This window comes from Hippocampus guttulatus, chromosome 18 (genome assembly GCF_054856545.1).
Source record: "Hippocampus guttulatus isolate MCC_2025c chromosome 18, RoL_Hgut_1.0, whole genome shotgun sequence".
In the NCBI taxonomy this organism is placed as follows: Eukaryota; Metazoa; Chordata; class Actinopteri; order Syngnathiformes; family Syngnathidae; genus Hippocampus; species Hippocampus guttulatus.
Genome location: NC_141278.1, coordinates 8564343 through 8590605, shown reverse-complemented (window position 1 = coordinate 8590605; position 26263 = coordinate 8564343). Strand labels below are relative to the sequence as shown.

Genomic DNA, 26263 nt, shown 5'->3' with positions numbered 1-26263 from the left:
TAAAACATGATGATAGATGCTCTAACTCAGGGGTGTCCAAAGTCGGTCCTCAAGGGCCACTGTCCCGTTTTCCAGCTCTCCCGGGAGCAAGACACCTGATTCAAATCATCAGGAACGTTCTAATGCTGCTTCAAAGCCGATCATCTGAATCAGGTGTGTTGCAGGCGGGAGAGCTGGAATATAGGCAGGACAGCGGCCCTCCAGGCCCGGAGCTGGACATGTCTGCTTCTACAACATTCCCTAGAAGTCATCTTAATGCTTTGGATGGAACACAGCTGTAAGCAGGAAACCGCAATCTAGCTAGGAGACGCACTTACAGAGTTGTCTGGTCTATGTTCACGAAAGTTGTTAACACTATTTTTCGTTGATAAGGCAGTTCAAGTCAAGGTCACCTCATAAGCTTCTTGCTTGGCTCTCGACGAAGGCGGACGCTTTTGCTTTCTGCTCCTTTCTCATGATGGAGCGTACCTACAGAGTACTCCCTTCCGTCCAAAGTTAAATCTTCCTTTCCAAGTTGTCAGTTAATAGGCGCCAGTGTGTCTACTAATGAGGGTTAAAGCTTTCTCTCTGAGATGTGGTCAGGTACCATGCGCTCGGGTCCCTTGACCTCAAATTGACCCCTGATTCTCTGTGCTTCCATTGTGTGCAAGATGTTCTGAACACAAGCATTTCGAGGTCAGTCAAGCATGTAACAAAATGAAACTTTAAAACATGACAACATTGTATTTGTCTCTACTAACACTCTTCGAGGTCCTGTAGTGTCTGTTTTATATCTGTTTTGTGTTAATTTCATGGAATTACGTTAGCTAATCGTAGTAAGTAGGAAAACGGGCATATGGTTGTCAAACAGAGAAATGAATATGTCAAATGAATGCGTAAGCAAGAAGCAAAATGTATACGGATGATGCTTGTTAACTAATTACATGTCAAACAAATGCGTAAGCAAGGAGCGAAATGTACATTGATGATGCTTGTTAGCTAATTACATGTCAAATAGTGCATGGGTAAAGAGCAAAATGCATACTGATGATACTTGCTAGCTATTCTGCGATGGTCATCCTTAGATTATCAAGGACGCCCACCATTGGATTAGCAAAACGCGTATCGTAATGACTGTTGCACGTTTTCAGTTATTCACATCGGGTTGCCAAGCCGACAAAGACACAATCAAATCTAAAGACTCGCATACATTGAGTTGCCATGATATAGTTATATCTGAAACCCACATGCAATCACACAAAGGCCCGGTAGGGGCCTCTATTATATTTTAAAAATAAAGCTATTGTGATACCATTATAAATCAGAACCACGACATGAAGTTGCTTATAGATACCATTAAAATCTAGCCGACAAAAAAGGCCACAGCCAATCAGAATTACATAACGCACTATGATACTATTAGAATGATAAATGATCGTAGAGACTAGCCAATGAAATGAGAGTGGTCGTTCCCTCATAACGCCATAAAACCTGTGTTTAGTCTCGGGAGATTTCAGAGTTTTTCCGATGTGCACATCTGTACCTCTCCGGGTTTTGATTGAATAAAACTTGTTTGTGACCAGCCTGCACCTCGACCTCTGGACTAAGTTTGTACTTTGTTTTTGATCGATTCCGGCCTCAAGCTCAAAGAAATATCTGGTATGTCCCCCGGTCTGCGGCTCGACAAAGGAACGTTTTTGTGTCGGCCCTCCTGATCCTTCAGCCGACACCCGGGAGGAGGCAGAACGCCTCGGCGCGCCCCTGGTCTCCGGGAGGAGGCGTGGGTCTGGCTCTGGGCCGACACATCAGTCCCTAGATTACATGGAGGTGAGACCTCATAAAGGGGGATTTGGGGTCCTCAGCAAACTGGCCACCCTATAAACTCTCACACCAAAACATCCATTTTCCGAACCGCTTGATCCTCACTAGGGTCGCGGGGGGTGCTGGAGCCTATCCCAACTGTCTTCGGGCAGTAGGCGAGGGAAACCCTGAATCGGTTGCCAGCCAATTGCAGGGCACACAGAGACCAACAACCATCCACATTCACACCTAGGGACAATTTTGAGTGTTCAATCAGCATGACATGAATGTTTTTGGAATGTGGGAGGAAACCGGAGGACCCGGAGAAAACCCACACAAGCACGGGGAGAACATGCAAACTCCACGCAGGAAGGCTGGAGCAGGAATTGAACACAGTATCTCTGCACTGTGAAGTCAACGTGCTAACCACTCGACTACCGGGCTGCCCACACACCAAAACATGTTATTGCTTATTTGAACACTCCCACACCAAAATGCATATGCCTAATAAACACTTTTAGTACATCAATTCGGCGTATCTCCAGAAATGCAGAAGGGTCACCTCTGGTGGGTTTGCTTATACAGTATCTGATTGCTGACAGCAGATCACTTGAGGCCAAGTAGAGTTGAGCATGTTTCGGTCCTCCTGCTTTTGACTCTTTACACAGTAACACTCGCACAGCAAACAACATATTTGATAATACTTTCACGGAAAAAAAACAAAAACAAATTGGATTGGATACAACTTTATTGTCAAATGTGATGTATGTGTAACATACAGCACAGATGAAATTTGTTCCCTCTCAACATAAAACAAACAACAGCAGCCGCTGCGGGTGTCCGCGCCGCCATCAAAAGAAAAGTTAAAAGTTAAAAATAATAATAATAATACAAGACACAAAATGCACACATAAACATAAATCATACTAGAATCATTTGTTCCCAATTTTACTCCATCACATATCATTTGTGGTGACGGGCTGGCACAGACAAAAGTGACACACTATGGGCTGGGTTACTGGTGATGGCAGCAATTCCGTCTGGGGATGTCTGAGAACTCGGCTTTTTCTACCACAGACCTCGGCCCCCCATTACCCGGATCTCCTGGAATCATCGGAGGGTTGACGACAGAGGCCCTTGCCAACTTTGCTTCCACTGTCTTCTGTCTGCATTTGACAGGTGGAGGATCACAGATTGGTTTTACTGGTGCAAATCCTGATTAGTTCACCCAGAGACTCAAGAGCTTCTCTTTTCCTGGTGTGAAGGTATTTATCTTGAGGAATTGTTGGGCCCCTAGTTACAGGCGCAGCAACGTCTTCGGAGCATGCCCCTCCTTTTACCAGAAAACTAGAAGGCATCTTGGTGGCTGGAGGAGTAGCTACAAGGGGTTTGCACTCCGAGAGCTCGGGGTCATCTTTCACTTTAGAACTTGGCGGTGCTGCGGTGATGTAACCAGTACTTAAAGGAAATCTGTTCTCTGAGAGCAACGTTTCATCTTTCACGTGAGAACTAGGCGCCGGTTTCGAGCTTGGAATGGGAGTTGCAGAGGATCCGCAAGAAGAGAGAGACATTTTATCTTTGACCTGACAAATCTGCGACATTGTCAACAAAGAGGCAGTTGGTAGAGGAAAGCTACGTTCCTTAACAAGCGGTTCAGTGTTGATTTGATAACCCGGCCAGGCTCCAGAAACTACACCAGTAGTTTTCGGAGATCCATCGTCTTTTGGGATTACTTCAGACTTCACCTTAATACAACGCTGCCCCACAGAAACAAGACCTGCAGTTTCAGGAGATCTGGACACTTGTGGCATCCGTTCAGCCTTCGGTTGTTTCCTACGTTGCTCTTCAAAAGTCAGACCGGAGGTTTCAAGAAATCCGGACTCTGGTGCCGTCAGTTCAGCCTTCACTTGAAAACGAGGCTGCTGCTCAGAAACGGGACCACTATTTTGCTTCACCTCAGCCTTCACTTGAAAAGAAGGCTGCTGCTCAGAAATGGGACCGGCAGTTGCATCAGATCCGGACTGTGAAGGGCTCACGTCAGCCTTCTCTTGAACACGAAGTGGCTCCTCAGAAAGGGGTTTTACAATTCCAGACTTATGGGGCACAAGATCAGCCTTCACTTGTAAACCAGGTTGCTTCTTACTGATAGGACAGAGTCTTACAGGGGGTTTGGACTCTGAGAGCATTGGTTCGTTCTTCATTTGAAAAACAGGAGGAGGTTTGGTGAGCGAACCCAACTTTTCAGGAGGCCTGCATTTTGAGTGCATCACCTCTTTCACTTGGTTGACAGGTGGCACCCTAGAGACAGGACTGGAAACCGTCAGTTCTTTCGGACTGTGCGAATTTCTGCGGGTGTCTTGCAGAGTCAGGAACGCGCTAGCTGAAGAGGAGCAAGAAACCGAGTCGGCATTCGAGTCCACACACAAATCCATGTTCTGCCCGCTCCGTTTCTCAGACGTCTGGGTTGCTTCAAAAGGCAAAAAACGTTCAGAATGAAGACATTAAGTGTGTCATTTGTCATCTCAAAGCATTGATGTACCAGTTTGTTGTGATGAGACGACAGACTGACAGGTGGCGCTCCGCAGCATGTTGAGAGCTTTGAACGATAGGAGGTATACAATTGATATATGGCACACAATAAAACCGGTCGTAAGTGACATTCAACAATACCTTCTCTGACCGGAGCTTTCCAAACTGACTCGTACAAGCCTTGAAAGAGGACTAAAACCTTCAGGCCCCGCCCCCCAAAAGAAGTATTTAGCACAAGGAGCGATTTGTGATGGTATGCTAAAGGCTACCTTTGCGTCCATCTTCTTGGATCGCTCCTGGGCAGCGACTTCAACCGCCACGCGGTTGAAGATGGTGAGTTTCATTTCCTCTCGTAGGTCGTCCTCATACCAAAATGAATTCATCAAATGAGGATAGGCCTTCAGCTGCAAGAAAAAAAATAAAAAAATACCGGTAATTAAAAAAAATTGAAGTCTCGTCCTAAAAATGTGAGTAACAGAGTCAAGTGTCAAACACTCCCTTACCATGTACGTGAGCTGATGCTTTACGCTAACCATGTGCCGGCAGATGTCACTGACTGTGAATTTCTGGCTACAGCCCTCACACAAGTAGAACGAATTTTCAGACGCCCCACGGCACTCGTACACAGATGCTAGACCTGACTGAGCAATCGCTTATTCATTAGTGTCTGCTTATTTGCATTTCTTTTTTTTGTGGGGGTGGGGGGGTTGGGCGTAGTCCATGAGGGCCACTCCTACTCACCTAAGATTGGCTGGTCGAACAGTCCCCTCACCCACAAAAACATAGTCAAGTTACTTTCATTTCCTGCAACAAAAGCAACATCGGTGCATCATGTTCTTGCAGTGACCTCTGGGGTTAAAAAGAGAGGTGGGGGGTGGGGATTAAAATAAAGTATATTGCATTAAAAGCCAACGGGTTCAAAGTTTGGAGAGGAAAAAAAGAAGTGGTAGTTTATAATCCGGAAAACACGGTACCTGAAAGACGGAGCGCCTGTGCAACATTTCCATCCTTGCGTTTTGCAATTGAATTTGGTGGTCCTGATCTATTAGATCCTTCCAGATCCTCACACATGCCTGCATTACCAATGTGTGGGTGGTCCGCTCCCAATAGCTCTGGAGGTGAGGGCCCATCTGGGCCTTCTGGAGTCTTCTCGACAGCCTTTAAGTCCCAATCACCAATCGGAGGATCTAGGACTAACGGGGTTGGTGGTGTGGGCTCGCCGCAGTCAGACAGATTCTTCTCAGTCTCCTTTGAATCCGCATCACCAATCTTTGGGTCAGGTCCCAACAACACCGATGTTGAGGGCTCGGTCAAGTCAGACAGATTCTCTTCAATGTCCATAAAGCCTGGATCACCAATCTTTGGCTCTGGTCTCACCAATAGTGATGATGAGGGCTCAGAGCCTTGCCAATTCCTTTCAGTATCCTTTAAACATAGATCAGTCTGTGACTCTGGGCTGAATAAAACTGAAGTTGAGGGCTCAAAATCTTCCGGATACTTCTCGGCCAACTTTAAATCGGGATCATCAAAATCGTGGTTCTCACAAATCTCTTCGCCACATCGGAATCCATGGATGCTTTGAACAGTGGCCTCCGGCTCAGGAGTTGGATATTCATCATCAGCAGTGCTAACAAGGGCATCTGTGTCAACGGCCAAACAGAAAGATGAAACGAATAAAGATTGTCATAAATACCATATGCTGGGGGAGGGACACCACTAAAAGGCATGTTCTACATCTTGTAATTGTCTTCTTCAAACTAACTATCAAAACAAAACTGGAACAGAGCCAAGTCAAAATGCCCAACCTCTGCCCAGGGCGAATCATTCATGCCATTATTAACTCATTCAGTACCAGCCAATTCTGGACCAAGCCTGAAAAGACGTTTAAAAACGTCTTTGGGAGTGAATAAGTTACTTAGAAAGTCAAACATTCAAAAGAAACCCAAATACACCTTTAAAAAAATCCCACTCGATTGCCTAGCCATTTCACCAATGCTATTGCTAAACTTTTTTTTTTGTTAAGCCTCGTCATTCATCAGCAAAACGGGTCTTCGTCAGTGACTGACAAACGACCCTTCCATCAGTAATGACGTAATGCCCACCTCTGCCATTTACTGTTTAGAAACCAAAAGAACCCGCCACGTTAGTCCGGCTACTATTCCGCCTCTCTTTCTCCAGGGTGTGAAACATGACAAAATCCAATTACCATCTTCCGGGCTTGAAGCTCCTTGCGAGGAGGCAAAATAAAACTGTCGTCCTACAGGCACCAAAGTGTTGGATGAGACTTGGAATTGAGCCTCCAATCTCTGTAAAGCTGAAGATCAAGACAAACCATTATTTTAGCTTCCATCATCTGTACCGCTTGTCCTGCAACCAAGGACAGCTCAAAAGGTGTTGTGTCTGATTTTTCTCTCATTTACCTTGGGCCTCTGGGAGACTAGACAGCTCATTGTACTTGTCGTTGGTCACCGCTATTGTCTAGCAGCACAGACAAGACCAAGAGTCCATTTGGCAAAAAGACAAGATAGGAGTCCATTTGTCTTTGGACATCCAAAATGCGTTTGTATTTGTTAAAATACACTTAACTCACCTGGATCTTCCGAAGTCCCAGACACTTCTCGACCTCAGCCATGCTGAATGCAAACTTCTCCTGGTTGACGCTTGCCAAGTTCTTGTCGTTCAGCTCTGGGAATCTCCGTTTCTTGTTGGACGTATCGTAACGGCACACACGGTCAACATCTGACACATCGTGTGCTTTTTCTGACTTAGGCGCACATACCATGTAGTTGTGTAAGTGAATATTTTCCGTAGGGTGACTTGAGCGGCCCAATCTGACGTGGCACAGAGTGCAATAGGACTGCTTCCTTCCATCGCTGTTAACTGCAACTATAAAGCCGAGGCCTGAAGATAAAACGTCAAATTAAAAAATTTGTCACAAGGACCAAGTGATACAGAGTCGCTGAACGACAACACTCACCGACTTTTGAAACAGTCGCCTTAGATTTGCTATGCGATATATTGGCTGATGAGGTTGCGTGGACGGCAGCACAAGGGCAGCACTTGCAGACCCGTGGTTCTGGATCAGCAAGGGATCCCCCTGTGTTGTTGTTGTTCACTTTCTTGGTAGAGGCCAGAGATTTTCTGGATCCAACCGCTGCAGTCGCTACTTGGGCCTGAGACCGGACCGACGATTTAAACGCTGTGCGTTTTTTTACGGCTGCCAAATGAGAGTGTCGCACGGCTTCTCTACCAGATCCAACTTCAGGTTCTTTGTGGCCTAATCCTGACATGCTGAATGAAGATTTGGGGCTGGAGTCAGATGCTATTAATTTGGAGGTCGAGACGGCACAGCGAGCGCCTGATGCACTGGGCCTGGAAGTCGTCGCAGATGCACTAAAAGTAGAGGTTGATGCGCCTTGAACGGTATTCGGTGCCGTGGGTTTAGTGGTGGTTGCGGCATGGATGGCGGTCACTCCCAGGTGCTTGGCCGCGGTTGCACCTTTGACGGCTGCGGTTGGATTTGAAGGTGGAGTCACCGTAGAAATTGGAAGAGCCTGGATGCTGCTCAGTCTTGTGGACTTTGCCGCAACTCCAGAGGATGTTGGAATAAAACTGCTAACAGCTGCAGTGGACTTTCCGGTGGTTGCAATCGCACCGGAGTACACTGCTGTCACATCACAGGATTTAACGGTACAGGCAGTAGGTGTGAATCTGTTGCCGCTTGAAGTCGCAGTGGAATATGTTGCTGTGTCTCTACAGGATTGGCAGCTACTGGCAGAGGGGGCAATGGACTTTGCTGTGGTTGGGGGTGGATTCAAGGAGGTTGCCGTAACACCGCAGGATTTCGTGAAAGTGGAAGTAGGGGCTGTGAGTTTTGGAGCGCAGGAGTTGGTATGCACGGTTCTATTTGCACTTGAGGTGGTTGTCGTCGCTGTCCTGACCTTTGAAGTATAAGTGGTGGTCGATGTTGTGGACTTGAATGCAGTGATTTGGGAGGTGGTTTCGGTGCAGGCGGACATAGGTACTGCAGCCTTGGCTAGATTTGTTTCGTAGGTGGTCGCAGTCTGCTTTTGGTCCGAATTCTCATATTTCAGCTTTGGCTTTTCTTCATGTGTTATTTCTCTGGAGCCCCTTCGTTGTCTTTTACAGCCAATCTTGTCATCGTGAGCATCCATCGACCTCTTTCGCTCACCTTCCTCTTTTGCGGATGTCAAAACATGGCCGCTAATTCTGAGTCCGGTCTGATTCACAGTCTTTTGGGGTCCGGAGGTCCTATTACTGTCAGTGGGATTTCTGCTGGGGATCTTTGAAGGGGGCGCCGTCATTTTGCGTGTCACGCTGTACTCAGAGGTCAATGATGTTCCTTTGGGGACTTGAAGGAAACAGTTAAAAAGCCCTCAATTAGATCTGGCAGTAAGAAAACTGGACTGTCATTTTGTTTTAACCAAGCATGTCAATCACCTTGGACAACAAAAGTTTTGCATCGGGACAAAAAAAAAAAAAAAAAAAAATGTTGTTCAGACAGAACAGGGGAGGGGTTGAGTAACGCATACCTTGGACCTAAAAAAAAATTGGGTACCGTATTTTCCGCACTTTAGGGCGCACCAAAAAGTCTTCAATTTTCTTAAAAGCTCACGAGCGCCTTAAAATCCTGTGCGTCTTTTGTATGGGCATTACGGTAATACAGCGGCTCCAAGATGGCTCCTTCCTGGAGACATGCTTCCAATGTTATAACTTGCTGTTGGTTCGGTGAACTATGTCGCTGCTTTATTAAATACGTTTTTGTTGCAGCTCCGAAAAAAGGAGAGCTGTGATGTTCATTTTTTTAAAACGGTCTCAACAAATACAGGTACGTCTTTGTCTGTCTTTCTTCCGTTCGACTCGAGAGGCGTTCAAGACCGCCTCCGAAAAATCTAATGATTACTTCAATGAAACTACGAAAATTGAAAATAATATATCAAAACTGAAAAGCAAGCGAGGATATCACAACATAAATTCTATAGCTTATTTTTTTTAGCTTACCCAACCGTGCGTGTGATAGGAAGAGGGGTATAAGCGGACCCTTGCTCGTCCTCCTCAGTGCTGCACTCAGGATTAATTTCACTGACGAGCAAACGGTGGAAGAAAATGAGGAAAAAGAAAACATCGCCACCAAGTCAATGACATTAAACGTGTGACTCCAAAAAGTGACAAAGTGCCACTGTAAAACGTCACGTTTCAAATTTGGAAACTAAATCACCTCTGGCGTAGTTGCAAGGTTCCCTGATGGGCCGATCCAACTTGATTTTCTGTGTAAAAGACAAGAGTTAGTCAGAGACTTGTCGTTCTGATTCAGAAGTCTTACTTTGCCAGACCTGTATATCCGATATTCTGTGAATACGTGCGGCCTGGCTTGCAAGATCCAGTAAAATCTTTGTCCCGCAATTGGCCATCAGCGAGCCAGGATGGAAACGGTCCTTTTTGAGCACAAACCCAACCGCCACAATTAATGTTCAATGCCGTTCGGAATTCAAGCGTAAAAACATTCAGGGCAAGCGAAAGCACTCACGAGAAACATAGTGACGTGTTCCCAGCTGAAAGCGTGCGCGTGACCCTCTTGCTCAGTCAGCCGTCTTCCACACAGCAGACACAGCAACGAATCGTAGGTGGAGTTGCAGGCCGTGTCGTGGGCCTCGTGCGACACAATAAAATTTCGCCCTGCCATGGTAAAATGTTCAGCGCCCTTCAGGGAAGAACGAACGTTTCGCCAATTTGCTACTGCTCTCTTACTCACCCAAAAGCGGGTAAGTCCCATGTTTGTGGTGTCGGCTGAAGTTTTGGCACAGTAGCACTGAAAAGATGCAACAACCCTTGCTCATGTTAGTGAGATGAAACATGACATGGGGTTACGCTAGGTTCACATCAAGCTCTCTGCTGCAGAGCAGCTCTGTGTGCTTTTAGTAAAACGCTGCGTTTTCAAAGAGTAAGACGCGAGAACCTCGTCTTTGCCTCTTCAGTTCGGATCATTGCCAAAGGAATTTGAGCGTTCGCACAGACGCAGCGGCCTCATGCCTTAACATCGTGCAACACAGGGTGTGAAGCCGCACAGATGGTGGCATGCATCAACCTTGTTCAAGAGTAAGAGTTGGTATGCGCGGTTCCGTTTAGGTCACGGCAATGTCCCACTTTTGGAGTTCGAATCCCACCGTTGCCAGCCATGCAAATATTTCAACGCCAACTAGCAGGTTGTCAAATCATTCATGTCTCACGGTCAATTCTTTTGACACGCTACACAACATGCCATGCACATAGAATGAATTTTACACGCTACTGGTTAAAAACTCATTCAGTACCAGCCAATTCTAGACCAAGTCTGAAAAGACGTTTAAAAGCGTCATTGGGAGTGAATGAGTTAAAATGGCGACACACCATGCGTTGTTAAAATTAGCACCAATTCTTTGTAGGCGTGCACAAATAAAAACAAAGTGTCTGCGGAGAAATCAGGCCAAGAGTTTACCCTTACGTCTTATGACAACGTGGTGCCGCCCGAGTTTGTCCTTCACTGCGGGTACAGTGATGAATTAAAATGATGGAAACTAACTTAGAACTGTTAGACGAGTTGATATTTTTGGATGCAAACCTTTCTGGTAATTTGGTGGATTGAGATCTTGAAACACTGAGCAGGGAAAATCCATCACCTGGGAGAGAGGTGAAACAAATCTTAAATTTCCTGAGATAAAATGGATGTGGGTTATTTTTTTAAGTATTTGTGTCACTTTAAAAGAAAAAAGTATTTTTTTTTTAACCTTAAGAACCACCTGCCACCACCCTCTTTTCTTCTCCTCCGCCTCCAACTCTGACTGCAACGATTTCCTTTCCGGAACTTGTCGCCAACCAAACGGCAGCCGCCAGGGATTTAGATGCAACTACCGTGTCAAAAGTAAAATTCACAGTGACTAAGAAAAATAAAGTAACAGGTTTTTAAGAGCCAGCATAAATTATTCGTTTGCAAAAAAGCTGACCAGAGTTTGCAGGAGATGCCTGTGCGAATCCAAGTGTTTTATCAGTAACGACGCCGGAAAAGCATCCTGGCAAGCACAACAGACGCAAACGGCTTTGGATGCGGCCTCCGAGCTGTGCCAAAACATCATCATGGATGCACCTAGTTAACAAACGTGAATGACGATCACGTGGTAGTCAGAGCCAAAGTGGACGGTGAAACGGATCGTCACCTGGCACGGAGCGCTTGTCCAGTTGCTCGAATATCCCTTTCTCCAGCGTCAGACCTAACGGACGTGGCGTATGTTTAAAATGTGAAACCGACGACCTTGAAATTGATGTTCTCACTGGCTCACGGTGCTCAGCAACTTTGCGCACTTTCAGCCACGGCCGCCGCGTGGTCGCAGTCTTTCCTTCCTTCCGTGTCAGACGATGAGTTACCGTTACCATGGCTGGAGAGGCGCTTCATCATCTAGAACAAAAAAAAAATCTAATGATCCAACTACATGATCCCAGGGATTCAATGTAACAGACGCACCATTTTGTGGTTCTTATTGTGCACGTGCTGGAAATATTGCTCCGGCGTGTCCAACTTGATATTGCAGTTCTGCAAATTATGGAGAAGCGATTATTTTTCCCAAAGCATGGTAGATTTACAAACAGGTATCCCGAATTGCCACCTGTACCACTGCACGGTACCTTCCAGACTTGACTACTGGCGCCCTAACAAACTTGACACGCTGCTGCTGGTCTCTCGATGTGTACCGGTAATTGTACCTTTTGAGGTTACATTGCGAGAAACGCTAACTATAGCATCCCCCGCCCCCCCTTCCCCGATAAAAAGCTCCTTTCCGCAGCCTTCAATTTCCTCTATTATGTCTCATTCGGACAGATACACTCAAAGCTTTTCCGTTTCATTTCATTAACGGCTTGACCTGCGCAGCAAAGAGAGTACCGGTACTGAAGTGTGTGTGTATCTGTTTTATGTTAAGTGATGTCTGTTTGTGGTAAAGAATACCAAACTTAATACATTACAACGTAGCAAGCGGAAGATGAGTATGGTTGCCATAGCAAAACAAGTTAGCTGCCCTGAAATGGTCATTGTTAAGATTAGCAAAAATCCCTGTTGTCTGCTCGGCAATAATCATCGTTAGGTAGCCAAGCATACGGATACGGTTAAAAGCATATGCAATCACACAAAGGCCCAGTAGGGGCCCCTATTATATTTTAAAAATAAATTGATACCAATATAAATTAGAACCAAGGTATGAAACCGTTTATAGATACCATTAAAATCTAGCTGACAAAGTATGTCACGGCCAATCAGAATTATACAACGCATCATGATACCATTAGAATTGATAAAGTGAGGGGCGTCCCTAGGTACCAGCCAATGAAATGAAAGGGGTTGGCCCCACAAAACTCTATAAAACCTGTGTTTTGTCCCCGGAGAATTTAGAGCTGTGATGTGCACATCTGTACCTCTCTGGGTTTTGAGTGAATAAAACTTCTTTGTGACCAGCGTGCCACTCGGACTCTTGACTAAGTTTGTACTTAGTTACTGATCAACTCCGGCCCTGATCTACTGCTCAATGAAGGAACATCGGTGTCGGCCCTCCTGCCCGCTGCCGACCCCCCGGGAGAGGCGAGACGCCTCCGCGCTCCCCTTGCCTCCGGGAGGAGGCGTGGGTCCGGCGAGGGGCCAACACTACAACAGCCAACATCCTCACCACCCGAAATTAACGAACACGCGGACGAAGACAAAGGCCAGATTCCCCCCCAACAGTACCGTGCAGTGGAAAAGCAAAATGTTCCATAAGAGGTGAAAATGTGCTTGTTTTCTTTACCTGACAATATATTTTGTGCGACTTCTCAGAACCACCTACCAGAGAAAACAAATCATACAGTGGCAGGATTAGTTTCGGAGGTGACAGCATTCCTTTACCCTAGAACGTGAAGTGACCTCGAGATCCTGGATTTATTTGTTTATTTATTTATTTAGGAGGGGGGGCTCTCAACAGCAGTGGGTTAAGCAATAAAACTGAATTATGAGCGCATGCACGCATACGTAAAGTCCCTCCAAGTTTAACCCTTTCAGGGACAGCGGTTACGACAGCGGACATCTTATGTTATCGGGTTACACGGACCATGAAAGGATTAAGATCATATTTCGTCTTCGTAGCGTGTCCTTTCTCACTTGTTCAAGTGCCAAGTACACGCTTCACATCTGAAGCTTCTAGTTCATTGGAAAAAAAAAAAAAAAAACACACGGATTTGAAGACTCACGCCAAAGTCTCTAACACAGTCAAGTCACTGCTGTGTCGGTTTTATGGTAAAAAACAAAACGTAATATATCACAACGTAACGAGCGGAAGATAATGGTCATCATTAGATTAGCAAGGATGCCCGTTAGCTGATCTGCAATGGTCATCATTAGATTAGCAAAGCGCATATGCGTGGCGAAGTGCATACATGTAATGACTATCGTCTGTTCTGCATTAATTATCATTAGGTTGCCAAGCATACGGTGTCTATCATGGATACGGTTAAATCTAAAAGCGTATGCAATCACACAAAGGCCCAGTAGGGGCCCCTATTATATTTTAAAATAAAGTCCATTGTGATACCATTATAAATTAGAACCAAGGTATGAAACTGTTTATAGAGACCATTAAAATCTAGCTGACAAAGAATGTCACAGCCAATCAAGATTACACAACGTATCATACCATTAGAATTGACAAAGAGTGAAGGGCGTCCTTAGGTACCAGCCAATGAAATGAAAGGGGTTGGCCCCACAAACCTCTATAAAACCTGTGCTTTGTCCCTGGAGAATTCAGATGATCTGATGTGCACATCTGTACCTCTCTGGGTTTTAAATGAATAAAACTCGCTTGTGACCAACTTCGGCCTTGCACTCAGACACCTGGGTCTCCACGCGCCCCTCGCCTCCGGGAGGAGGCGTGGGTCCGGCTAGGGGCCGACACTACACACAGATTTCCTCCCCCAATTTGAATTCATTGGGGAAATTATTAATCATTAATCAGATTAACAAATAACCAGATGTTTGTTGAGAATTGAAGTGATTTTATCCATTTGCCCACCCAGAAGGGTACAGTTGATCAGAGAGGGTCGGGGGGGGGGGGGCTCTTCATCTGTTAATCTCTCAGTTCTTAACAATTATCGGCATGAGGCGGAGGACAGAGAGACAAAACGTGAAGCTCGAAGACAGCTCAGGATATTTTCGATTGATTCAGTGAATATCTACCTTCAAGCAGCGAGGGAAGCCTGACAAACCCACTGAGAGAGTGCATCGCTGGTGAGGAGAAGCATATTAAATCAGAACATGACAGAAGAGTTACTACTCTACGATAGAGGCGGGTTGCATACCTTGGAAGTAGCTAAAGGATTCATACGTGGAAATAAGCGTGCAAGGCAAATTTAGTATCTGAACGGACAAGGGAAACAGTGAAATTGTCAGTCTGTACAAACATGAGCAGGGTAAAGAATCAAATGACTTGGGATTAATATCAGAGACAAACCTTAAGCGGTCCAATTTTGCTGACATTCAAATGGTTTAGTTTTTTTCTTTTTAGGCCTTCCTGGACTGAACGTATCGGCAAAGTTCTAAAGACATGTGCACATGTAGACCATTTGTGTACAAAAAAACAAGGCAGGCCAATTTGAAAGCTATGATCGATTTACGTAGCATTTGCATTGATCTCAACTGGAGGGAAAGCGCTCTTATATCCCGTGGTCCAGCACAACTTCCTTGCAGAGGTGGCACAGGTACAAAACTATTCCCCAAACTAAAACAGAGTCAGCAGTTGCAACCCTAGGACAAGCACTCATGTTTAGAGATCACTGCAGCAAAGACTTCTAATAAAAGTTTAAATTAGGCAAAAACAAAATTACAAGTGTCAAAAGTACCCCCCCCCCCCAAAAAAAATCAAGTTGGCTAGGCTAGACATGACAAAAAATGGCAGCTAAATAAACACGACGCACCTGCACAAGCCTAGTAGCTGATTAGTTAACAGGTGTGGAGCAGGGGCTGACGAGAACAGGTGTATTTTAAGACATAGGATATATTGGAACCATGTAAACCAGCAAAAGCGAAAACAAAACGTAGGATTCCAAAGTCAAAAATTATCAACATTTTATACTACTACACGGGTTTGTGGACCACGCAGAAGAAGCAGGACGTCCATCAACCACTAACGAAAACAATGAACAAGCAATCTCCGGCTACGTTTAAACTTTTCGATCCACTCGTACGCTTTACTTTTCGATAGTACGCCGCTTCCATATTGTCTAAATACGGCGAATTTGTACACTGCGCGCCTTTCTTCATTGATGCAATCTGCTAATGGAGCGGCCACTTTTATCGACCGAATCAAACACGTAACGATCGATTAGACAAAATATAGCACCTGGTCTGGATCACGTGACACACAAGCTCCCGCGTACAGGGAAAATTGCGTCGAACTTCAAAACACAAGCGTGCGCTGTAGCATAAAGTGCGGGTCATTTTTCATTTGCCCTCGTAAACGACAATTTCCTTCTTATAAAATTGTATCACTATTTTCTTTACGAGAACACACACAAATGTTGTACCCCCTCCCCAAGGAACTACATCACACACGTCACTTTGTACCTGTCATCTTCCCCTGAGAATTTTTTACCGTCTTGTGGTCCTCACAATTAAATACAAACACAAAAGTCAAACGTCCTTATTGAGTGTGTGCTACCACTTATATGGCATGCTAGACCGTCTCACCAGTTGCTGGCTCGAAGTACATTTCGAAAAACGAGACCATTTAGGGGGAAAAAAACGTCCAAACTTAATTAAGTGCACGGAGTTTGAAAAAACAAAACCACATGCTTACGTAGTGTCGAGTTCACCATAGAGGGGAGACGTGAAAAGCCAATGCGCTAAGATGTCTCAGTCGAATTAAGCCGTAAAACGGAGAGGTAAATGGCTCTTGAGAAGATGAGCAGCGGCTCTCGTCTGTTCCAGTTCCAAAATTATTTGTGCGGCCGCTAAATAAAGAGAGAGCAAGCTGTGCCACGCCTCCTTCCCTCCCTTCCTCCCTCCTCTTCTTCTCTTTCCTCGTCCCCTGCCTCCTCCGGGCTTCGTTCTGACTGCACACCGTCCAGAAAAAGTTACGGAGCGGGCGGGGTGGACATAGCATTTATGCTTGTGTAGTTTACTGTTATATACATTTGTTTTTTACGGTGGCACATTGCACCCACTTTATCAGTTTATCAAGTGAATGACCTGTTATACATATGATAGTCAGTTAAAGAGCCTTACAGTTGCTTTACTCATTTTATCTTATAATTGTGAGATCCTCCATAATTGAAGTTCAACGCTGTGTAGTGTCTGTTTTATATTAATATTGTGTTAAACCACGTTAGTTAATCATAGTTGATAGAGAAAAACGGGCATACGGTTGTCGAACAGAGAAATTAATACGTCAAACAGATGTGGAACCAAGAAGCTAATTGTATATTAACGAAGCATGTTAGCTACCAACTTTTGACCTCCTCTAATAGGTTTCATTCGGACAAAACCCTCAATGCTTTTCTATATCATTTCATCAACGGCTTGACCTACGCAGCAAAGAGAGTACTGAAGTGCGTGTGCATTGGGGTATTGTAGTGTCTGTTTTATATTAATACTGTGTTAAACCACATTAATAACTCATAGCTGATAGAGAAAAAAACGGGCATACGGTTGTCGAACAGAGAAATTAATAGGTCAAACAAATGTGGAACCCAGAAGCTAATTGTACATTAACGAAGCGTATTAGCTATCAACTTTTGCTTTCTGCTAATAGGTTTCATTCGGACAAAAAAAACACTCAATGCGTTTCTATATCATTTCATCAACGGCTTGACCTACCCAGCAAAGAGAGTACTGAAGTGCGAGTGCATAAGGGTATCTGTTCTATGTCAAATTGTTAACCGACCGTTGTCTGCTCAGGAAAGATCATTACTAGGTAGCCACGCATACAGATATGGTGAAAGCCACAAGCAATCATACAAAGGCCCGGTAGGGGCCCCTATTATATTTTTATAAACAGAACAACTGTGATACTATTATAATCCATAAACTAAGTTATGAAGTAATTATAGATACCATTAAAATCTAGCTAACAAAGAAAGCCACAGCCAATCAGAATTACACAACGCAGTATGACACCATTAAGTTAACAAACGATCTTAGAAACTGACCAATGAAATGAGAGGGGTTGCCCCTCATATCGCTATAAAACCTGTGTGTATTCCAGAGAGTTTTTCAGAGTTTTCCGATGTGCACATCTGTACCTCTCCGGGTTTGATTGAATAAACTCGTTTGTGACCAGCCTGCACCTCGGCCTCTGGACTTAGTTTGTTTTTGGACTTTAAACGATCTCGGCTTCAAGCTCTTAGAAACCTCTGGTGTGTCCCCTGATCTGCGGCTCGACTAAGAAACCTTGAATTTCGCTTCTTTTGTGTCGGTCCTTCAGCTGACGCCCGGGAAGAGACGGAACGCCTCGGCGCGCCCCTGGTCCCCGGGAGAAGGCGTGGGGTCTGGCTCCGGGCCGACACATCAGTATCTGTTCTATGTTAAACGGTGTATGTTTGAAGGTAAAGAATACAAGCCTTGTATATCCCAATGTAGCGAGCGGGAAATGAGTATGGTTGCTATAGCTACACAAGGTAACGACCCTACAATGGAATGTGGTTACTATAGCAAAGCAAGGTAGCTGCCCTTAAATGGTCATTGTTAAGATAAGCAGAACATATAGCGCAGCAAGTTAGCTGTCCTGAAATGGTCATTGTTGAGATTAGCAGAACATAGCAAAGCAAGTTAGCTGTCCTAAAATGGTCATTGTTAAGATTAGCAAAAAACCTGCAGTCTGCCCAGAAAAAATCATCGCTAGGTGGCCACGCATACGGATAAGGTTAAAGCCACAAGCAATCACACAAAGGCCCGGTAGGGGCCCCTATTATATTTTTATAAACAGAACAACTGTGATACCATTATAATCCATAAACCAAGTTGTGAAGTAAGTATAGATACCATTAAAATCTAGCTAACGAAGAAAGCCACAGCCAATCAGAATTACACAACGCAGTATGACACCATTAAGTTAACAAACGATCGTAAAAACTAACCAATGAAATGAGAGGGGTTGCCCCTCATATCGCTATAAAACCTGTGTGTATTCTCGGGAGAATTCAGAGTTTTCCGATGTGCACATCTGTACCTCTCTGGGTTTTGGTTGAATAAACTAGTTTGTGACCAGCCTGCACCACAGCCTCTGGACTTAGTTTGTATTTGGACTTTGAATGATCTCGGCTTCAAGCTCTTAGAAACTTCTGGTGTGTCCCCTGATCTGCGGCTCGACTAAGGATCGTCTCTTCGCTTTTTTGTGTCGGCCCACCGGATCCTTCAGCTGACGCCCGGGAAGAGGCGGAACGCCTCGGCGCGCCCCTGGTCTCCAGGAGAAGGCGTAGGGTCTGGCTCCGGGCCGACACATCACTATTAATCATTTTTATGCTCCGATGTTCTTGATGTCGTGTTCATATAAAACATGATAGATGTTCTGACATTTCTCAGAAGTTAATGAAGTCTGTATTCTGCTCATATTCAGTCATGCTGTAAAACTTTCCCAAGCCCACAGTGTAGCTTGGCGTCCTTGTAACAATCATCACCTGGAATTGGAATACTCCCTGCTGAAGACGCACAAACTTTGGAATGCGCCAAGCTGAGAATCGGTTTAGGAGAAACGAAAGTTATATCACACTGTGTGTCTCCGCACCGCCCTTCTGATGGTGTAAAAATGATGTGAATCTTTTCCTGCTTCGCACTCGTGACGCGCAGCCATTGTCTGTAATTCGCGGGTGCCCAGAATATTCAGTTATTAAAAGCTTCGAAGGAACTGTTCATCGACTCCAGCCCTTATTTGGATTACCAACATTCTCCTTGTCCGAAATTCAACGAACACGCGGGGGAGAGGAGGACGCTCCCCCAACATTATCTTAATGTTCTGGATGGAACACACCTGTAGGTAGGAAACATCAATCTAGCCACCAGACGCGTTTACGTACTTGTGTGGTCTATGTTCACGAAAGATGTTAACAGTATTTTCTGTTGCCAAGGCAGTTCAAATCAAGGTCACCTCATAAATTTCAACTGGCGGTCATATTCCAAGGCTCAGAGTGAGGTCTATAGTCAAAGTCTATCTGTCTGCGATACATAGTTTTAAGCCAAACATGTAACATATAAAAGTGATAAGAATCAATGACCACAAACAAAAAAGTATTTTATAATCTTTGATATTTATTGTTTCACTGTCGTCCTGCATTCATGCGGCACAAATTCGCTTGTCTCGAGTGGTCGAAACACAAGGTAATTGGCTAGCTGTTGCTTCTCCCTAGCGGTATGTGAGGGTACTACACGAACTTGCCCGAAGACAGCTGGGATAGGCTCCAGCACCCCCCGCGACCCTTGTCAGGATAAAGCGGATCGGAAAATGAACGGATGGATAATAAAGCACACAAAAGACACATTTAGTCTCACAGATACTTTATTTTTCAAACAATTCTTTTATTAACACATTTTCTTGTTTACCGTACAAATAGTGGCCCAAGAGTAATTTGCACTCAGTTACTCTGGGGAGAGCCGTGATGCACACGACATACAATTGACCACAACTTTGACCTTTTTTTGCTTTGTTCATATTCTCAGATTTTTGTTTTGAAAATTAGCAAAATTTCATTTTCCTGATATGTTGTCCTTGTAATACATTACTTCTTTCAAAAAGAAACACTTTGACCTCAGATTTTTGCATTGCAGTAATATTATGACTTGGTTCTTAAAAGTAAAAAATAAAAAAACTCACAGATAATTCACAAGTCATCCATCATTGCACCTATTGCATGTTTGGTTCGAGGGGCCCACATGTGCCCGGGTAGGACCCCTCAACGGAGAGAAAAGGGCCACCTTCGAACCAAACACTCCATATAACATTGAAGTACTGTACTTTCCTGTTGTCATTCATACACAGCACACACAAAAATAAGAAAACCTAACAAAAATTCAAACAAACAAAATCATTGACAAGTCAAGAGGACATTCACGGCAGCTCCCTAAACCAAAAGATTGAATGGAGTGATTTTTATTTATTTTTTTCGCTCTTTCACTGCACAGTACCAGCTTGGTTCGGTACTTCCAACAAACGGATCTATGACTGAATTTTGTATCCTAAAGGTAAATACTGCTTAGGTTCTGGGTATTTCTGGTTGAATGAACAATTTAGTTGCTCAACATTATGCCTGTGGCTGCATTTCAAAGCTACATTTCTGAGAACTTTTGGTTATTTTTATTTGCAGGGACTAAACGGCTTCCAGAAACCGAAGTACCTATGAACCCAGAACTGCAGGTGGAAAAGCTGCCACAGGACAGTGACTTTCACCGCAAGTTCCAGGAACTAAAATTGCCAAGTAGGTACTGCTGTGTAAAAAAAAAAAGGGACAAAAGGAAGAGCCTTGTTTGTCACACACACTGGAGCATTTTTTGTACACATAATAATGAAATCTAAAACCAACAGTTATTTGTTGGAAAAGATTCTTTTCATGAATATAGCATGGCCTTTGGAAGACTTAAAATGATCCCGATAGAGAAAGCGTCTCCGCCCTGATGTAAAATCTCATTTGAGCATCAGGCCAGTCTTTAAAAAACAAAACAAAAAAAACCAAACTCTACCCTCCCTGTAATCCTTCGCCTCACCTACCATCTCCCTGTGATCTCTGAGTCCCATCATAGCTCATCATGTGAGGTGCTTTCGTCGGCTTTGAGCCTAAATTCCGCAGCGGTTATTTTGCCGTCGCTGTCGCGGTCCTGGTTATTGAACATGTTGTCGATGATGCGCTGCGGGTCGAAACCAGGCGCCAGGCGACCTCTGCCTTCGCTCACCTGGCGCTTGATGTATTCGGTGAACTGTAAGGCAAGAGAACTATCAGCAAACAACAACAAAAAAAAAGGCTGCTTCAAAACAAAATGGCTGCCTTTGGGCTACAGACCTCGGATGGTTCCACCTGCTCGTTTTTGTCAGTGTCCATTTCGGTGAAGAGATCTCCGTTCACCTCCTCGTTCCAAATGAACATGTAGCCCTCAGGGAGTCCTTCCTCCATTTCCATCAACTCGACGTCAAACACCAGCACCGCGCTGCCCGGAACCTCGTCAACTAGAGATGAGTTTACACTTATCTTAGCTTTAGCCTCTGTGCGTGTGTCTGTACGTATGCAATTGATACGTTCAGTTCCAGGAACTTTGAAGTTTCCAGAGTTGAAGACGGATTGTATACTTTGGGGTCAAGGAAGATTTTAATTCACCAAAACTTAAGTTGGAAATGCAGCTTTAGACATAATGGGAACTTTGAGTGTGTAACTCACCAACTCCTTCTTCTCCGTACCCGAGGTGCGGGGGGACAATGATGTTCCTCCGCTCACCCACACACATTCCCAGCAGCCCTTCTTCCATCCCGGGGACCACCTGATTGGCGCCCAGTACAATGTTGTATGTCTTCTCGTAATTGTACCTTACATCACAGACAGAGAAACGCACCATAGGTTCATATCAAGCCACCATTTCACGATTGGCAACCACAACGTATTAACTACCGTATTGGCCCGAATATAAGACGGTGTTTTTTGCATTGAAATAAGACTGAAAAAGTGGGGGTCGTCTTATATTTGGGGTCTAGACATTATACCCATTCACGACACTAGATGGCGCCAGACACCATCGAAGCGAATGCTGAATTTGACTCCCCAGGCCAAAGCGAACTCGTCACGAACAATAAAAATAAAAATAGCGGTAGCACGAAGAAGAAAAATAAAAAATAGCGGTAAAAAAGAAAAGAGAAGAAAATAATAGAAGAGATAACACAAAATGGAGAAACGTAGCGCCAATCTGGAGAAAAGTGGATCGAAGATCGGCCAAGTTAACCGGCAGCTGAGGAGAAGTTAGGATGTCATTTACATTTCAAAAACCAGAAGCCATTCATTTGCGAATGTGATTGCACTTTAGTTTACATATTTAAATGTTCTGATATTAAGACTTGAATGAGGCAAAAAACATGCTTTTTCTCTCAAATATATTGTTAGAATCATTTGTTTCAGATGTACTGACATTATTTTCTGTATAAAAATTAATTTGGTGTTCAAAAAGTCTTTTTTCAAACTTGAGTCTTGAAAAAGAGGGGGTCGTCTTCTCATCAGGGGCGTCTTGTATTCGGGCCAATACGGTACCACTGCTATTTGTGTGAATCATCACTCCACATTTTTCAATAGGATCTTCAAATCTTTTCACATGATTCGTTCCATCCAGTGTTATTCCCTATCATTCCAATTGGTTCCGTATTTTTTCATTCATCATTCTAGCAGTGGCACACAATTTCTCCCCCCCACCCTCCGCCGAAAAAGTATTTTCTATTTATTAACACATTATGATGGCCCACAAGTTGTCACGTTATTGAACAAAGGGTCAAAAATAAATTAAAATAAACACATTCATACACAGCTACTATGGCCACAACTCAAGCACGCATACCCCCTTGGCACACCCTCTCGCCAGCAGAGTCACTCACGTGGAGTCGATGGGGCTTCCATCCATGAGCGTGGCGTTGTAGTGATACTTCACAAAGTCGCCCTTTTTGGTCAGCTTGTCACAAGGGTCTGGCTTGCTTGTGACAGTCATGACGGTGCTGTCCGACGGGTTGTGGAAGTCGATGATGTGCACGTCGAACACCAGGACGGCCGACCCGGGGATTTTGGAGCCGGTGCCCTCCTCGCCGTAGGCCAGGTGCGGCGGGATGGTGATGGTGCGTCGCTCGCCCATGCACACTCCGATCAGCCCCTCGTCCATGCCGGCAATCACGTAGCCACGACCCACGTAGGTGTCGTACGTCCGGTTACGAGAATAGCTGCGGGGGGGGAAACCAATTAAATTATCACTATTCGAGGGTCAGACAGTCCTTATCCAGCACAAATAGTGGGGGCCCACTGTACATGGATTTAAAACAACCACATAGCTTAGCTTTTGCAGTCTGCTTAGTTTAATCCTGATATACAGCGCAAAACACCATTAACATTGTCATATCTCAATTGGAAACTACCACTTTCCTAATCGAATACATCATTATTTATTTAGTTATGGAGGGGCGGGGACGGGATGCCAAAAATGCAACGTTTTGTGACCAACAAGTTTGCCTTGACGATATAATGCTGCCCTCTTGAGGCCGTTAGGCGCTTTTACACACCTAGAATCGAAGAAGGTGCCGTCAAGGAGGCTTCCGTTGTAGTGGTAGCGCACAAAGTCTCCCTCCACTGACTTTCGGGGGCACGGCTCGGGCACCTGCTGGTTGGTGATGGCGATGCCGTCGCTGGGATTGTGCAGATCCAGCAGGACCACATCGAACACCAGGGAGGCCTGACCTGGGATGTCGCTACCTGCAGGACAGCATCTTGGACGTTCGTTTCAACGGGATACGGAGACAAAAAATTGTTTGGGGTTTTATTTTAGGGGTTTTTTGCTCACCGTCTCCGTTCTCGCCGTATCCGAGCGACGGTGGCATGGTGATGATGCGCCTCTCGCCGACGCACATCCCCAGCAGGCCCTGATCCATGCCGGCGATCAGCCAGCCGATGCCCACATAAGTGTCGTACGTCCGCATGCGGGTGTGGCTGGCGAGACAACGGAAGTTGCTTGGTTTTGTCAATAAAAAGAGGCACCGATGATTTTCATTGTCAAAACGTATCATTTTTGTCACAAAATTGAATGCTTTCTGCTGTCTAATAAAGCCATTTACTGAGAGACAGAAACATATTTTCATGTTGCACTTGTTATTATCAAATAAAATGTTGCAATAGGGAATATATCACATTTCCACAGTGCCCTGGAGCCTGTGGCAGCCGTCTTTGGGCAGTAGGCGGGGGGGGGGGGGGGTACATCCTGAACTGGTTGCCAACCAACCACATTCATGGCTTCATAAAATTAAAGCCATGCATAGCCAGAAGCTTACATGTACCTGGAGTCAAAAAGCGTCCCGTCCAGCAACGTGCCGTTGTAGTGGTAGCGCACATAGTCGGACACCTCCACTTTGCGAGAGCAGATGGCGGGGGTGTGGTAGGTGTTGATCTGCACCCCGTCCTCAGGGTTCCACACGTCCAGCAGCAACACATCAAAATGAAGGATGGCGTCCGCCGGGATGATGTCGCCTGAAAGACACGCAAATACAAATCTGTTTACAATTCTAGCCCTGACCTGAAACCGTCATTTTAAACCCTAACTCCAAATCCTAGATGAGTCTAAAAACCCGAAATTGAAACCAAATTCTCTGGCTTGACATTTTTTTCCTGCCATATTGAATACATTTCAAACGCACCGTATCCTTTCTTGCCGTAGGCGAGTTGCGGAGGGATTTTGACCAGCCGCCTCTCGTTGACGCACATGCCCACCAGAGCTTTGTCCATGCCCTGGATCAGCTGCCCCTTGCCCACAAACACGTTGTAGGTGCTGCCACGGTCGTAACTGCAACACAAAAAGACTTTTGGTTTAGTCATTTAGACAGTCAAGATAACGACAACACGATGCGAACGGAACGTGAACCACTTTGTGTTCACATTAAGCAAACAGAAACCTTGAAGTGAACCACTTAGAGGCCGCATCAGAATGTTGAAAAAAGGGGATTCAATTCATTTTAGCGTTCACAATGAGTTGTATCAAAAGACGAGTCTATTTTCTCTCTGGCCGATTTCAGGTCTGAAGCAAAGTGAACCCGAGACCACTTTGTGTTCACATTAGGAAAACCAGATTGAGTCCACATCAGGGTGTTACAAAGATTTGATTCGTTTTTACCTTTCGCACAAGTCCAATCAAAAGACGTCTAGTTTTTCGTGATTCCATTTTGGGTCTAAATGGCCCTAATGTGGGTGATACAGGGCAAAGTGAACTTAAACCACTTTTCTTCAAACCAAATTGAGACCACAGAGCATGACAAAGGCAATTCAGTTTGCTTTCGCAAGTTCAGCCGAGGAGGCGGTCAATTTTGTCTCAAGTCCTCTTCTGGGATGAATGGACCTCAGGCAGTACAGGGCACAGTGGGCGATTATGTTCACACTGTTAAACTGACAACTCAGAAAGTGTCCTCAATAAAAGTATAATGCTCCATAGTCTGCAATCGTTCTATTTTTAAAGTACTAATTGGGTTCTATTTCTGCATGTGTGCCCCCTGCACAGCTCAGACATGTTGCCTGCGTGGCTCTCGGTACCAACCGACAGGCCTAAAGAAATGATCACGGTGTACCAGTTGCGCGTGCATGCGTCAGGCTCACCTGGAGTCGAACTTCTTGCCGTCCGGGAACACGCCGTTGTAATGGTACCGGACGAAGTCACCTACTTTGACGGCGCGCGCGCACTTCTCGGGCACGAAAGTCTTCTCGATCACGATGTCGTCAAATGGAACCAGGGGCGCGCTGCATGCAGCCAGCGCCACCAGAATTGCCAGACACCCGAACCTTTGAATGCTTCGCTGCATTTTGTTGTGCGTCTGAACCGACTTTGAGGAGATGGTGAAACGTTCTTATTCCGGCCCTCCTTCTTTCCTTCCCCGGGTGGTTTCCTTGCAGTCTACGCCGAGGTGGACCAAAGTTCTGCCTTCGCGGTCTCTGCTCCTTTAGGACCTTCAGTCAAGTTAGACTTCACAAATGCATCATCCGGTTCAGCATCCAAAATAAAATGTTATGTTATCGAGTTTAACAGCTTTCTGCTGAATGCAACGTATTAAAAGTCATTCATTGGCCTAAAACCGTTCTATTATGAACCACATACGAACAAAAAGCAACGCTTAGGATAATTTGGTGTGTTTTTATTTGGACTAATTCTGTTTTTGCCCTTGCTTCGTCTACGAGAGCTTGACACATC

General features: G+C 45.0%; 2 protein-coding genes and 1 long non-coding RNA gene across 3 annotated transcripts; 1 reads left to right on the top strand and 2 right to left on the bottom strand.

Annotated features, from left to right (window-relative positions):
- Positions 1-2509: 2509 nt before the first annotated feature.
- LOC147191030 (uncharacterized) lies at positions 2510-14794 on the bottom strand. The gene is given in 27 exon segments (XM_086137635.1): positions 2510-2975; positions 2977-4246; positions 4319-4375; positions 4450-4507; positions 4578-4712; positions 4812-4945; positions 5050-5112; positions 5283-5948; positions 6515-6622; positions 6729-6786; positions 6899-7009; positions 7088-7209; positions 7286-8680; positions 9331-9411; positions 9548-9596; positions 9663-9764; positions 9857-10005; positions 10082-10138; positions 10811-10849; positions 10928-10985; positions 11094-11213; positions 11310-11449; positions 11520-11573; positions 11665-11758; positions 11825-11893; positions 13134-13168; positions 14555-14794. Coding segments are annotated over 27 exon segments (5451 nt in total). The 5' UTR covers positions 14601-14794; the 3' UTR covers positions 2510-2794.
- A 2821-nt stretch (positions 14795-17615) lies between these two features.
- On the top strand, positions 17616-24076 carry LOC147191029 (uncharacterized). Its single transcript, XR_015103748.1, has 2 exons — positions 17616-19346; positions 20671-24076. It is a non-coding gene; the product is annotated as an uncharacterized LOC147191029 (long non-coding RNA).
- Positions 19848-26189, bottom strand: fkbp9 (FKBP prolyl isomerase 9). Its single transcript, XM_086136886.1, has 9 exons — positions 25675-26189; positions 24726-24871; positions 24369-24558; positions 23879-24024; positions 23601-23790; positions 22929-23264; positions 21733-21878; positions 21361-21524; positions 19848-21277 (listed from the first exon to the last, which is right to left on the bottom strand). Exons 1-9 carry the CDS (start codon positions 25875-25877, stop codon positions 21098-21100), a joined length of 1701 nt encoding a protein of 566 aa, XP_085993012.1. The 5' UTR covers positions 25878-26189; the 3' UTR covers positions 19848-21097.
- Positions 26190-26263: the final 74 nt, after the last annotated feature.

Coding starts and splice junctions, on each gene's coding strand:
- fkbp9 (XM_086136886.1), bottom strand. CDS start 25,877: ATGCAGCGAAGCATTCAAAGGTTCGGGTGTCTGGCAATTCTGGTGGCG. Junction 24,025..24,368: donor GGGACGCTTTTTGACTCCAG/GTACATGTAAGC, acceptor TTGTCTCGCCAG/CCACACCCGCATGCGGACGT. Junction 23,791..23,878: donor ATACGGCGAGAACGGAGACG/GTGAGCAAAAAA, acceptor GCTGTCCTGCAG/GTAGCGACATCCCAGGTCAG.